Source organism: Magnolia sinica, chromosome 19 (genome assembly GCF_029962835.1).
Source record: "Magnolia sinica isolate HGM2019 chromosome 19, MsV1, whole genome shotgun sequence".
NCBI classification, from domain to species: Eukaryota; Viridiplantae; Streptophyta; class Magnoliopsida; order Magnoliales; family Magnoliaceae; genus Magnolia; species Magnolia sinica.
The window spans coordinates 8,601,051-8,615,706 of NC_080591.1; the positions used below are offsets into that span (position 1 = coordinate 8,601,051).

At 40.5% G+C, this 14,656-nt stretch overlaps 1 protein-coding gene across 1 annotated transcript; it reads right to left on the reverse strand.

Annotated features, from left to right (window-relative positions):
* Positions 1–5,454: 5,454 nt before the first annotated feature.
* Positions 5,455–7,538, reverse strand: LOC131234903 (ethylene-responsive transcription factor ERF118-like). The gene is made up of 3 exons (XM_058231894.1): positions 7,392–7,538; positions 7,021–7,209; positions 5,455–6,913 (listed from the first exon to the last, which is right to left on the reverse strand). The coding sequence occupies exon 3, from the start codon at positions 6,721–6,723 to the stop codon at positions 5,869–5,871; it is 855 nt and encodes a 284-aa protein (XP_058087877.1). The 5' UTR covers positions 6,724–6,913; positions 7,021–7,209; positions 7,392–7,538; the 3' UTR covers positions 5,455–5,868.
* Positions 7,539–14,656: the final 7,118 nt, after the last annotated feature.

The window sequence follows — 14,656 nt, forward strand, 5'->3', positions numbered from 1 at the left end:
AAATCAGTTAACCATAAAAGAATTCACTAAGGCTATGCTGACCGAGTTGGAAGAATTGGATGATGTTTGATTAAAAGCATTGGATGCCTTGCAACAGCATAAAAAGCTTGGCGTAGGTATTTATAATAGGAAGGTAAGAGGTAATTCTTTTTACGAATGTCAGTTTGTTTTAAATTCAGTTTTGTCATTTGGTGTCAGAGATAACAACAAATTTGGCAAGTTGTCTCCAACTTGGGATGGTATATATGTAATACATAAAATCTTAAAAGGTATGACATATTAAGGGATCTAGATGGAAATATCACAAAATCAAATATTAATTGACGATATTTAAAAATTTTTACTACCCACATGTGGAAAACGCTTAAGAAAGATGTGAAAGAATAAAGTTATTTTGGCCATGACATCTAGCCGGATGTAAAAGTTTAAATTCTTAACCTATGACACTAGAGAATTTAAAAATGGCTGATGAATGAGTTTTCATTCATAATTGGGTTTGTACATTATAAAATAAATAATTTTAGATTAGTCGATAGCGGAATTGTTTGTATTGAGTTAAGCACTCATCCATGATAATTTCTGCGACAGTTTCCCGATCTGCTTAGATAACAACCTCTATCTCACATGATACATGATAGGTTATAGTATTGACAAGGTTGTTGTTGGTGCTTTCAAGGTGTTTTTTGATAATGCCTAATGTTATTTCCCTTGAAGTGTGGTGCTTGACTTCTTTAAGTTTCCTTTTAATGGCTATAAGCTCTTTTTCTAGTGCATCATCAGATCCTTTATTCCTCAGGTGCTAGTACTAGTTGAAGAGCCCCCCAGAGATGTCTTGGATAGTGGTTGTAGCTTCTTAGAGCTCTATGCGGAGAGCCTCTACAATGGCAAGGTCCATATTTACACCTAGATCCATAGCTCAAGTGGTAGACTGAATAAAAGATACCTCGTTTCAACGCTGAGGTCCTGGTATCGATTCCCTGGTTGGGGTGGCTAACAGTGAAGTGTGAACTGACATTGGGTGTACTAACAAGCTAATGAAATAAAAAAAGCTCCATCTTTCTGATTCTTTAGAGCCTAAGTACCTCTTGTCCAACTGCTTGATGCCTTAAGGGAAATGTTTGTGAAGCGTGAAATTTGGATCTAGCTTCACGATAATCTTGAAGGAGAGCCTGTACCTGGCACAGTCAATCAAATCTTCTTTTTTGAAGTTCTATGGGTCTGTTCGAAAGGGTCAATGCTCCCATGGGGATCTAGTAAACTTCACCTAAAGATATCTCTTAATAGATATTCAGTGTGATGGATTGCATGAGTGGCCATTTCTAAAGAAATTTTTGCTGTGATAATTTTGGATTGAATAGAAAAATGAATCTATATCCCTTTTTATAGGCTAAATTTTGAGAAGAGATATCATGATCAACACATTTTGTCTGGCAGTTAATGATTGCATGATGACGTTTGGTGTCTCTAGATAGTCCGTTCATCTTTTGACGAACCGATTTAAGAGACTCAGTGTACTTTTAATAAATGTTAGAGAAATTGCGGCTCAGAGAATGATTCTGTGACCAATTTAACGTTATGTTAAGTGAGTTCGTTCATCATTGACAAGGCTGACACATGTCACCCTAGGTTCAACTTTTCTCCCAGAGCTAAGTTTGAAAACAGGATCCAATACTGCGAAGTTAACCTTAAGGAATGGTAGCAGTTCTTTAGTGTATGGAGGATAGAATGTAGCTTTTTATCTTTTGGCTTCGTAAAAATTCATAGATAAGGAGGCTTTATTCAATTTTTGGTCACAATATCTTTGATGAAGCTCTTTGTGAAGCTATAAAACTTTTCTTCGCTGGTTGTTCTTGGGGCTAAGGTGATGATGATCTGCTAGTGGAAGGTCATATTCTTTTAGACTTTGTCCGTTTTCATCAAAGCGGTGGATGTCGAATTCTTTGTGGGCGGATTTGTTAGGATATGAGAATGAGGTGGCTTATCAAATAAATTCTTGATAAGTCTCTCCCATAGTTGAGTATAGTGGTCGGACCACCAGGCTTTGAACGAATCTACCGGGGAAGAGAGACCATGCAATAAGAAATGAAAGTATAGGATAAGAAGTGATAACAATGATTATCTCCGAAATATGTTTAATGTGTCTCCTCGTATGTATTGATTAATTCAAGGAAAGTGAATAGCATAGGTATAGGTTAATTCCGAAAAAGTGAACAACATGGAAGTTGAATAGCTTGATCAAAATCAAATTGCCCAGCAAAAGGTTTGGCGAATAAAATTCTATTTTGTTCATCTAATATTTTCCAAATTTTTATTAGCTTTTGTTTTTTTGTTAGCTTGTTAGTACACGTACTATCGTACTAGAACACACTTTACTGTTAGCCACCTCATTAGGGAATCGATGCCAAGACCTGAGTGTTGAGACCAGGTATATCTCACTCAGTCTACCACTTGAGCCATGGATCTGGGTCTAATTTTATTAGCTGTATATTGGGATACGTGGAACCAAAAGATAGCTAGCCTATATGGAATTTATGGTTTCGATAAGTTCTGTATCAGTCATGTCCAATTGTATATCCGGACCGTGACTTAGTACGGTCCAAGCTCCCTATCTATACCGGAACAGAAGAGCTAGTCAGGTCAATCAGATGTTAACCACGACATGAAAGGCAGGGGGACTAGTGGGGACAGCGACGCCCGTCGTTGAAACCTTCCTGCAATGGTGTGTGTGTGTATATATATATATAAAAGTTTCTGTACGGTTGAGCTCATGGGACTCTCTCATGAGGTCGAGTTGTGTGAGCCCTGCCATGATGTAAGTCGAACATTTACCTCATCAGTGAGATGCACCATTCCATTGTGGGCAGAGGTCTTAAAAATCAGGTCAATCCGTGACTTGTGTGGGCCACACCACATACAAAAGTTGAGAGGGGTTACCCTCCATTAAAACACTCATAATCATTGTTTGGGCCCATTGATATGTAGTTCACAAATCTAGCCCATCCATTATGTGTGTCCCACTTGGATGACGGGTCAAACCAAGTTTCAGACAAATCAAAATTTCAGGTAAACCCCACCAAGTGCTTTTATATGTTTTAGGCATGTCTTGACATGATTTTAAATGGTATGGCCCACTGGAGTTCCATATACGGATGATTTTTTGGATATCATATAATTTAAAGGGAACCCATCAAATGCACGGTATTGATGTTTGACATACATCTTGGTGGGGCCCACATAGCTCGACCTCATGGAGAGTTCTCATGAGCTGGACCCTTGCCCCCCACCACACACATACACACACACATGTATATATATACGCTGCAGCCTCTGAGAAGTTTTAAATGCTAGGCGTTCAATCCCCGCTCCTTGAGACTCGGATATGCGTACTTTTTGGACTCATGCTATACAATGATCTAACTTTATGGATGGACGGTATGGATATAACACAAACGTCATGTTAGGGGCGGACTGCACATTGCCACGTCAACCCACCACGAAGGTCGGTGGTGTTGGAAACCACGCAATCCGCTTCCAACTTGTACAAACCAGAAAAAAGAGTCCGTGTTGAGAATCATTTAATCTCTCCTCCGTGAATCTAGACCGTTAAAAGTTAGCCCCAGAGAATCCAGACCGTTTTGTAACTTGGTTCCAGTAATGAGTAGACTACGCCCCCGAAAACTTCCCAGATTAAAGATCCTAATAAAGAGAAATGTTACGATTGACCTACAAAGGAGATATTGAAGCACATGAGATTAGCCGTTCAATAAGGGCCCAATAAAACAATGGTCTGGATCATTAAATAATGGGCCAAACTGAAAACAAGAGCAGATCAACGTTACAAAAGTCCAGCTGATTATAGATTCTCAGCCTATTGAAATCCGGGCCGCCATTTCTGACTTAAATAGATGATTTGACGTGCGGGTACAGTGGGACCTTGATCACCACATGGTGGGCCATGAATCATAACTTCTCTCTATCAATCAATACATAATTACATATACGAGTTCCCCTAGTTACAACAAACTAGCCTTCAATTCTCCTCGTCACATGCGATTAGAAATTTCCAAATCTCAACAACCCAAAAGATCCGCAGAATCTCCAGGAGAAGAAATCTACACATTCCATGAATAATAGCCGTCCATTAGTTGGGTCCCACAATAGTTGGACTCTCACACCGCCACCGTCGGATTGGACTTTGTTACCGATCAAGTTAGCTGTTAACCACTCAATAGCCATTCATGGGGACATGGACAAAAGCACTAGATCCTGACCTTTCATTAGCCTCATAAGTTGGGAGTTAAAGAAAGGTCAAGGTGGGAAAACTTACAATGATCAGCGGCTAGGATTAGGAAAATCCTACTGGTGTGGATTTTTGGCAAATGGCCCACATTGTATGCCACGTGTATGGAGTGCAGAGAAGTGATTCAGACTCAGATTGCGTACCGTGTGCTACTAGAAAAGCTGTGGGCACACCTTGATGTATATGCTTTATCCACGCCGTTCATCCATTTTGCCAGCTCATGCCCAGCTGTTGAAATAGACGGACGGCATGGATAAAACATATAAATCACGGTGGGCCCATAGAGCTTTTCCAGTAGCACACGGTACCGAAGTGTACTACCCAGTCACACCCTCTCAGTGACCAAAAAGGTTAAATTAGAAATCAAGCTACCCGTGCGACATAAATTCGCCGAGAGTCTTCAATACTCTGGTAATTGCGATTTGATGATATGCAGGCTCTTAGAAATTAAATAGAACTTTCATGCGTGCAATAGAAGTTATAATTGAATAACTCTTCAAAGTATTGAGTCAAAACTTTTTTTTTTTTAATCCTCTCACACTTGCACTTTGTGGACATTTATTGGACGATTGAAATTTTAAAAAAACTTATTTTTATTGTCACACTTCGAATTAGTGGAAATTTATTGGACGGTTGAAAATTAACCCCCCCTGTGGTTCCGATTGTTTGACAGGCATGATCTTCGAGAGGTGGCACCCACCACCGATGGGATCATGACCGTACTTTACAACGTCGAATTCGGACGGTTTACTGCTTTACTGTTATGATCATTTTTATCTAAACTAGGTCCCACCACGAGGGGCTTATCTCTGAATGAAGTGCATACATGCCACTTGTACAATTTATGAGCGCAAGCGCATGGCCCAACAAAGCTGCAGGAGCATCGAAGTTTTTTTCACTCCATACTACCATTTTTTTAAAATTCCCAATAAATTTCGAAATTGATATCTACACCCACTCTCAAGTTGGTAAAAGTACAAACAGTTGAGCAGCTTAGGTAGAATTGGTATTCCCAAAAGCAGAAAGAAAGGGGGTATCTATCAAATATTTATTAAAATAAATATAAATATATCAACGACAGACCAAAAAGGACAAGTCTTCTGCAGAAAGACCCATTGTATCCAACGGAGTAGATAACAAAGAAACAGCACTGATACTCGCAAACAGAATCATTTTTTCTTGTAGAATCCAAGACTCACTCTCTTACATAATATTGATCGACGAAAAGAACACAAACATAAGGTATTCAATTAGAAAAAACAAAGGGAGGAGAGATTGCCAAACAGAATAATCAGATTTCAACATCTCAAATCTTATTGAGAGAGTGTGTGTAAAAACCCTTGGACGGCTCTAAAAGCACAGAAAAACCCAAAGAATCACTCCCTCCTCCATACCCTCTTATCAAAACTGAAATCTCTCCCCTCCAATAGAAACAGCCAAACAGACCCCAAAATGAAAATTAAAAAATTTAAGAACTTTTACAAGCTCTTGAAATTCTTCCATCTTCATAAAAAGAAGAAATATAAAAAATACCATCTTCTAAGCTGCAAAATTTACGGGTATTTTCTTCATAAATTCATCCAAGCAAGCGCTTCCGGATCGAGATCGAAGTTCAATGCCGACAGACCGTTCTTCTCTTCGCCGAGTCTGCAAAGTGGTAGATCGTCGAGCCCTGCAAATTCGTCGAAAATCCTTCCCAAGTCCCCCAAGAACAGTGAGTCAATCTCGAGTGGAAGCTCGAGATCTTTCCCTAGGGACTCTTCCAGCGCAAAATCTGAAATGGGTTCTTCTATTTTCATCAAATTCCATTCCTCCTTGGAAGAATTCGCCTGCCCATCGACAAGAGAAGCCGATGTTGATACATCTAAAACAGAGGAAGGCGTCGAAGGTGAGAACAGAGTCTCGGAGGATTCGGAGACGCAGGAAGATGAGGCCGCTGCAGTTGCCAACTCGAATTCCTTTGAAGCCCTTTCATAGGCTTTTGCAGCCTCCTCCGCGGTGTTGTACGTCCCCAACCAGACTCGAACACGACGGTTTGGGTCTCGAATCTCCGCAGCGAATTTCCCCCATTTCCGCTGCCGAACGCCTCTGTATTTCGGCGATGGTCGAGGGGTTCTTGTTAAACCCTTTCTCTGGTTTTTGCTGTTGCTATCCTGGGAAGAGATCTCCGTGTCGACAACAGACGGTGTTGGCGACAGCGGGACGTGAATCTCTTGGATGAGGCGCTTGAAACGCTTCGATCTATTCTTCCTCCTCACATCTTTCGATTCTTCATCTTCGCTCGAAGAATCCGTAGCGTCAGGATCATTGCAGAGAACGCGTATTTTCCTCACAGTCTTCATCTCTTCTTCAAAATCCGACTTCTTCTTCCCTTTTCTACAGACCCTATCTTGATTCAATAGCTGTCGTTGAGGCCCCGGCATTTTCTCTTCAAGAAAGAAGAAGAATACCCGTTTCCAGAATAAAAAAACTAAAAACCCAAAATCCAAAAAGACCAAAAATAAAACAAAATCGGTTGAAATGGCAAGAAAGATCTCAAGACAGCTCTATCAAGTAAGAGCGCCTCTAAGGAACAAGAACAGAAAGAAAAACCCCTCTATGTGATAGAAAAACCTGCAAAACCCCAACAAAACAAAAACCCATCAAAAACCTTACACATAAATTTTTTATATAAAAAAAAAACCCAAAGAAATGAAAAGGAAAGAAAAGAAAATACATACCTTTTGGATGGCAAATGCATCTGCAACCCTTTTCTCCGCCTGTAAACAGAAGCCTGTTTGAGAGATTGCATGCAGACGAAGAACAGAGCAAAAGAAGAACAAATCCAGAGCTGCTTTAGAGCTCCTCCAACAACCATCAACTGGCCAAAACCCTCCGACATAAATCCCTTGCTTCCTTCCACAAAACCCCTAAAAAGATTCAAAAAAAAAAAAAAATAACAAAAAGAAAGAAGAAGAGGAAAAATCAAAACCCAAGAAGAGATATATAGTGAGAGAGGGAGAGAGAGGATTAGAAATACATGGCTGTGATTTATCTATGAATAAATGACAAAAATCTCTTCAGATGTTGAAGAGATGAAAGAGAAAAATACCTCGTTTGTATCTTATCTCCTGTATTCTTCTCTGCTTTCTCTGCGTTGCTCTCTCTGTCTCTCTCTCTCTCTCTACTGGTTTTGATTTTTCTGTTCTTTTCGATTTTTTCTTTTATGTGAGTAAGCGGTCAAATGCATTAACGGCGAGTGAATAAATAAAGAGAGATGGAGTGAGGATGATGAGCTGGCATGTGACATAGTGGGATGGGGCATTCATGGTGCATGACCCCATCCCATGCATGGCATGCCATGCGTTCGGTGGGGCGGCTTTTACTCCCGCACTTAAGTTTGTTACGGTTACCAAGAGATGATCGGAGGACAGAGAGCTTAGCGTCCTGATGCGCTGACAGATGGGAATTTAGTCCTGACGCCGGTGTTGGGTTGGTGATCCTGGCCGCTCAAGTGATGGGCCCCAACTGTGGACGGAAGGTTCTCGTGAATGCTTGAACATTTTTCTTGATTATTTCTCCAGCGGAATACTCCTACGCTCTAATATTGCTTGCCACGGGCGTGGATAAAGGCAAAACACAAACATCAGCTTCATCTAAAACTCCCGTGCCCCCAGTAAGTTTTCAATGGTTCAATCCCCATGGCTTTCTGTGGTGTGGTCCATTTGATGTTTGAATCTGTCACGTTTTTTAGTTTTTTACTTTTTTTTTTTCCAAAAAAGATCTAACAGAATGGATGGACGGGGTGAATATAACACAATGGTGGGTCCACATAAATTTGCCACGTCAACACACCACCACGTCGGGCACACCACGCTACGCAAGCCGCTTCCGTTTAGCGCACGTTTCATTGACTATCGTGCAAACATCACACCGGTCTGACAGATCTGAACCATTTGATCGCTGGTCTTTATATGAACGGTCAAGACAATTTACACAAAAGTTATCACCAATCAACAATTTGAACCGTAGATTTGTTAGGGCCTCGTAGGGATAGCTTACGTTCCGAAAGAACCAACTTTGATAGGCAACTGTAATCATCCCATCCGTGGGTTTGAAAATGGACGATTATAAATAAAAAGAAAAGGCCAAATTAATAATAGATTGAAATTGGATCCTCTGATCAATGACATTTTATACTATGCCCGTGGAACGTGCCCACCTTACTGGGTGTTACCCTTACCGTGTGGGGCTCAACTTGATTAATTTTGTGTATATCCATGCCGTCCATCTGCTTTTCCAGCTCATTTTAGACTGCGATCCCAAAAATTAAGTAGATCCAAATCTTAGGTGGACCACACCATTTGAAACGGTAGTAAGTGAGCATTAAAAGATTTTTGTGGCCCGCAGAGATTTTTAATCAAGCTTATCTTTATATTGGTTGATCTTGTAAACAGATTGGATGGAAAAGAAGCGTTACATTAGACTACAAAGTTTCCTACCGTTTAGTTCACCTGAGATTTGGATCTGCTTAATTTTTAGGACCACATTTTAAAATTAGTTGAAAAAACAAATGAACGGCATGGATACACAATACATCATTAAGGTGGGCCCCACAAGGAGTTAGTCTGGTAACACCTAATCTGCTCTCCCGGACAGGACGCAGACATGGTGGTGGGGCCTAAAAAGCATCACGTGGATGGGCTTTCATGAGATCCACCTAATCAATCAGGTATGCTGCCTCATTTTCACCTTGAAATCCAAACATTGTTATGACTATAAACTCAAACAGGCCAGACCACAGGAAAACATGAGATAAGATGTCCACCATTAATTTTGTGTAGGGCTTATGGCTGTGTTTACATGACATCCAATTCATTCATCTTAATTGTCTCACTAGGATAGAAAGATTAGCCAAAGATCACATATTCTAAAAGCTTGGCGAGTTATACATGAGAATCAAGCATCTTTTGTATAATTTTAAGTTGCTTGAATGTTAAATCATTCTCTTTCTTCTTTTTTTTTAGCTGGTGAAACTAAGGAGGCTATATATGGCGGTGTTTTGCATGCCATCCACCCATTCATCTTATGGCATCATCGGAATCAGCACTAAACCATGAAAGACTACATTATTAAACTGTGACTAACATATTTCACTAAAAAAAAAAAAAAAACAGAAAATATATAGAAGATGAGAGATTTGTAAAGATATGTACATCTCAACTACACACATAAGGAAGTATTCTAATTTAATCAGATTAACTTAATCTACTCTAACATCTTCCCTCAAACACAATATATTTTAAACAGTGTAACTTAAATTTAAACGGTATGATTAATACTTTTATTGAAAATAAAAAGAAAAAAATTCAACATTTTTTATGACTTCTTGGATGTGAACCATTGACACTTCCAACAACCGGTAAATGGTTTAGAAGCACTCCTGGTAGTTGGGATTTTAATTACTACTCTTTGGATGGATATATACTCCCGGTGGTTGCAAGTTCAACCATTGCTCTTTTGATGGTTGTAGATGTTCCTACTGCAAAGAAAAAATAAATCCACTTCGTATGCATGGCATAAGAACAAGTTTAGTCTAAATTGCTTTAAATAATAATAATCCATTGTATACACCCAGCACAAATGAAAAGTGCGTTTTGTCAAAAGGCCTGGCACAAGGAAGACGTTGTTGTTGATGTCTTAAATTTATCAGTAACAGGGATCTGTCGATTCCATCGACAGATGCTCGATCCCATCGAGAAAATTTGAAAAATCCTTGTTGATTATTGGAACATTTTGGTGTTACTACTTGATGGTATCGAAGGAGTTCGATGTCATCGACTTATCCTCGATAGGGTGTTAATGCCATCAACGATCTTATTGAAGATATGTGCATAATTGCATAAGTACATAAGTTATTTTCCATTCCGATTGTAACACTGTATATAAAAAGTATAATTCGGATTTGAGAGAGGAGAATGTGTATTAGGACTTTCTAATTCATTCCTAAGGATTCAAGGGCATAACTAGAGTTTGAGGAAGGAGATTTAAGGCTTGTTTGAATTGGTAAGACTCCATCTCTTGTAATTTTTCCTTTCATATTACATTACTCGTCGCTTTGTACCATGGTTATTTCTACAAAGGGTTTTTTCATGTAAAATTTGGATTGTTTTTGTTTGGACTAGTAATGTAGAGTGGGTCGCAGACAGTTTCATGGCCAAGATGGATCAGAAAAGGCCCGGTTACGATAGAAGTGATCCGGACCGTCAGACCTTAGATCGGGCGTATCTCGCAATCCGGAATGAGTTATCTAACGTAAAATATATGATTTTGGGTAGAACGAGCTACTTTAGCCAACCAACCCCGCTATGCCGGGTTATGCAACCCGAAATTGCGAAAAATCCCTGGATTGACGGTTGTTTCCCTATTTTAATTTCGTTTTTACTATAAATAGTAAGTTTTAGTTTAATTATAACTCGTCATCCGTCGGGCTTTAGGAGTTGCGCCCAACGTAAAAAGAGCTTAGAATAATTAGGAGAACGGTTTGGTGAAGCCAAATAGGACACTTACTATTTTTGGCCGAAAACCTTTCGCACTAGTAGACATAATGACTGTCTATAAATAGTAAGTTTACTATTTATAGTAAATCGTGAATTCTAGGAGTTTTAGTTGTAGTTTGATTCTGATTTCATTCCCATTGCTTGGTACCCCTATTTAAAGGGTTGTGAACTTATTTTTATTCATTCATTAATCAATTTCAAATTTATTAGAATTTATTTCTATTTTCTACTTTCTTTCCTCGTGGATTCGAGAAGTCTCTGTGAGGAGTCCAGAGAAGTTCCGTGGATTCGGAATAGTTATCCTCATGAGGAAGACGGTGCTCGACCTCACGTCTTCCCCTGCGTTAGTTTGGTATCAAAGCAAGGTTTCTTCTCGGAACGATGACTTCTAACAACAGGTCGAGCAACAATCCCATGGGCGGTGCTCCAGGGAATTTACTTTTAACAGCGGCTGCTTTCAAAGTAGCGCAACGAGAGAATCGACAAGCCATATAAGAGCTGCAGGCTTCCATCGACCGCATAGCAGATCTCTTGGCGGAAAACCTAAGGCGATTCCGTGTTTCTGGTGGTAATCCTCCACCACCAATTGCTGAAACTTGTAATTACCCTAATCGCAGGATAGTACTGGCAGTGCATCCAAGGGTCATTCCTGAGGAAGGGGGCTCAAGTGAGGAGGAAATCGATGACATAATCTTCCAACCCCTCAGATAAGGCGGCGATTGAGTACATCGAACAGATCGAGAATTCAATATGCGGGTTGATATTCCTAACTTCAATGGCCAACTACACATTGAGAATTTCTTCGATTGGCTTTTTGAAGTTGAGCAATTTTTCGATTATATGGACATCCCTGAAGCAAAGAAGGTCAAGCTTGTGGCCTACAAATTGAAATGAGGAGTTTTAACTTGGTGGGAACAACTGCAACTCGTGTGAACAAGGCAGATGAAAGCACCAATCCGCACCTGGCAGCGGATGAAGCAGCTACTACGTGCCCGATTCCTCCATAGCGATTACGATCAGGTATTATTCCAATAATACCAAAATTGTCGACAAGGTAGTCGGTCGGTGAGAGAATACATAGAAGAATTTTACGGCTTGGCGGTGCGTAATGATTTGGTCGAGACTGAATCGCAGCAAGTCGTCAGATTTAACGGTGGATTGCCTATGGCTATCAAGGATCGGGTCCAGATGCAGTCCGTCTGAACAATGAATGATGCGATCAAGTTGGCTACTCGGGTAGAAGCGCAACTTTAACTTCTTAACACACGGACCTATCCTACTGCAATAATCCCTGTGGCAGGTCCGCCCCAGGGAACTGCACAACCCAAGGGGAAGGAACCCGTATAAGCACGGACTCAACCTCCTACGTCTGAAAATTGAGATCAGGGAAGCGGGCAAGCTAGACCCCAAAAGGGCGTATTGACTGCTGTTGGTCCAAGTAGAATCCCGAACTCCTATGTTTGGCCAAGGCCCGGCAACTGCTATCGTTATGGCCAACCGGGTTACCTATCAAATACTTGTCCCCAGTAAAAAGTGGCAAACCTCGCCATCAATGATAGTAGTGTTGAAAACGCTTATGAAGATCCAGATATTGAAGAACAAGAACATACCACCGAGGACAAGGCAGATGATTCAGGTTGGGTTCAGCAAGATTACGGTGAGTCACTCGTCATGAGGCGACTATTATATGCGCCAAGAAAAGAAGTGCATCCACAGCGGCATAACATCTTTCACACTAGGTGTACTGTGAATCGAAAGATTTGTGACGTGATCATTGATAGTGGGAGCAGCGAGAACATCGTCTCCAAGGTCATGGTGGAAAAATTGTAATTGAAAACGGAGCGTTATCCCTCTCCATATACAATCGGTTAGATCAAGAAGGTCAGTGAAACAAAGGTAACTGAACGGTGCACCATATCATTTTCAATTGGCAAACATTATAAGGATGAAGTAGTATACGATGTGGTTGACATGGAAGCATGTCACATACTACTAGATCGGCCCTGACAATCTGACTGTGACGCCACTCATAACGGGTGAGATAACATATATATCTTCATCAAGGACAGTCGGAAGACCATATTGGCCCCTATGGATCCAGAGGGACCACCTAAAACTTCTAAAGTGGAGGGCCGTTTTCTCTTAACCATGCGGGACTTCATGGAAGAATTCAAAGAAACGGGATAGACTTATGGATTAATTGTAAAAGAGGAAGAACTCGAGCCTATCATCATCTCTGAAAGACTAAGGCCCCTGCTACATGAATTCAAAGAAATCTAGCCTGATGACCTTCCCGATGGGTTACCCCCCATGTGGGATATCCAACACCATATCGACTTTGTCCCTGGGTCCAGTTTACCTAATCATCCTCATTATCGAATGAATTCGAATGAGTGCAAGATTCTGCAGGGACAAGTAGAGTAGTTGATCCGTATGGGTCTTATTCGAGAAAGCATGAGTCCATGTGTCGTGTCAGCTCTATTAACTACAAAGAAAGATGGGAGTTAGCGCATGTGTATCGACAGCCGAGTTATCAAGAAAATCACTATAAAATACAGGTTTTCTATACTACGGTTGGACGATATGCCGGATATGCTAGAGGGTGCAAAATATTCTCTAAATTGGACCTAAGGAGCGGCTACCATTAGATTCGAATACGGCCAGGTAATGAGTGGAAAACGGCCTTTAAGACCAAGGAAGGATTATACGAATGGATGACCATGCCCTTCGGTCTTTCGAATGCGCCTAGCACATTTATAAGATTGATGAACTAAGTTCTGAAATCTTTCATTAGGCGGTTCATTGTGATTTATTTCGATGATATTTTGATATACAATCAAGACGAAACCACCCATATGGAATACTTCAAGAAGGTCCTTAAAGTGCTCATAAAAAATAAATTGTATCTCAATTTAAAAAAGTTCAGCTTCATGACTGATAGCCTATTGTTTCTGGGTTTTGTCGTAACATCCACGGGCATTCGGGTAGATGAGGAAAAGGTGAAGGCAATCAGAGAATGGTCGGTTCCCACAAATATTCACAAAGTGCGAAGTTTTCATGGATTGGGGACATTTTATCATCGGTTGGTGAAAATTTTCAGTATTATTGTGTCACCAATCACAGATTGCATGAAGAAATGACAGTTTCGTAGACTGACGAAGCCGACAAGAGCTTTGCCAAAATCAAGCGCAGATTATCCATGACCCTGGTTCTTGTACTTCCCAACTTCAACAAACTATTTGAAATCGAATGTAATGCCTCATATGTCGGAATTGGGAGAGTTTTGTCTTAAGAAGGTAGGCTGATAGCCTTATACAGTGGGAAACTTAGCAATGCACACAAGATGTGGTCTATATATGAGATCGAGTTATACGTGGTAGTACAGGCACTGCAACACTGACGACACTATTTGATTCAAAGGGAATTCATACTTTACACGGACCATCAAGCTCTTAAATTCATTCATAGTCAAGCTAACATTAACCGTGTGCATGCTAGATAGATCTCATTTTTGTAGGAATTCACATTCGTATTAAAACACAAGTTAGGGCAACAGAACAAAGTAGCTGGTGCACTAAGTCACCGTGCAACTTTGTTAGTCACTATGAACAATGAGGTTGTCGGGTTCGAGCGCCTCAAAGACATATGCCGATGACGACGACTTTAAGGACGGATGGGTTAGATGCCAAGAAGGTCACCCCGGTGACTTATATATGCAAGACGGGTTCCTTTTCAAGGAAAATTGACTGTGCATCCCAAATAGTTCGCTAAGGGAATAGATAATCTAAGAGCTACATGGAGGTGACTTCAATAGACA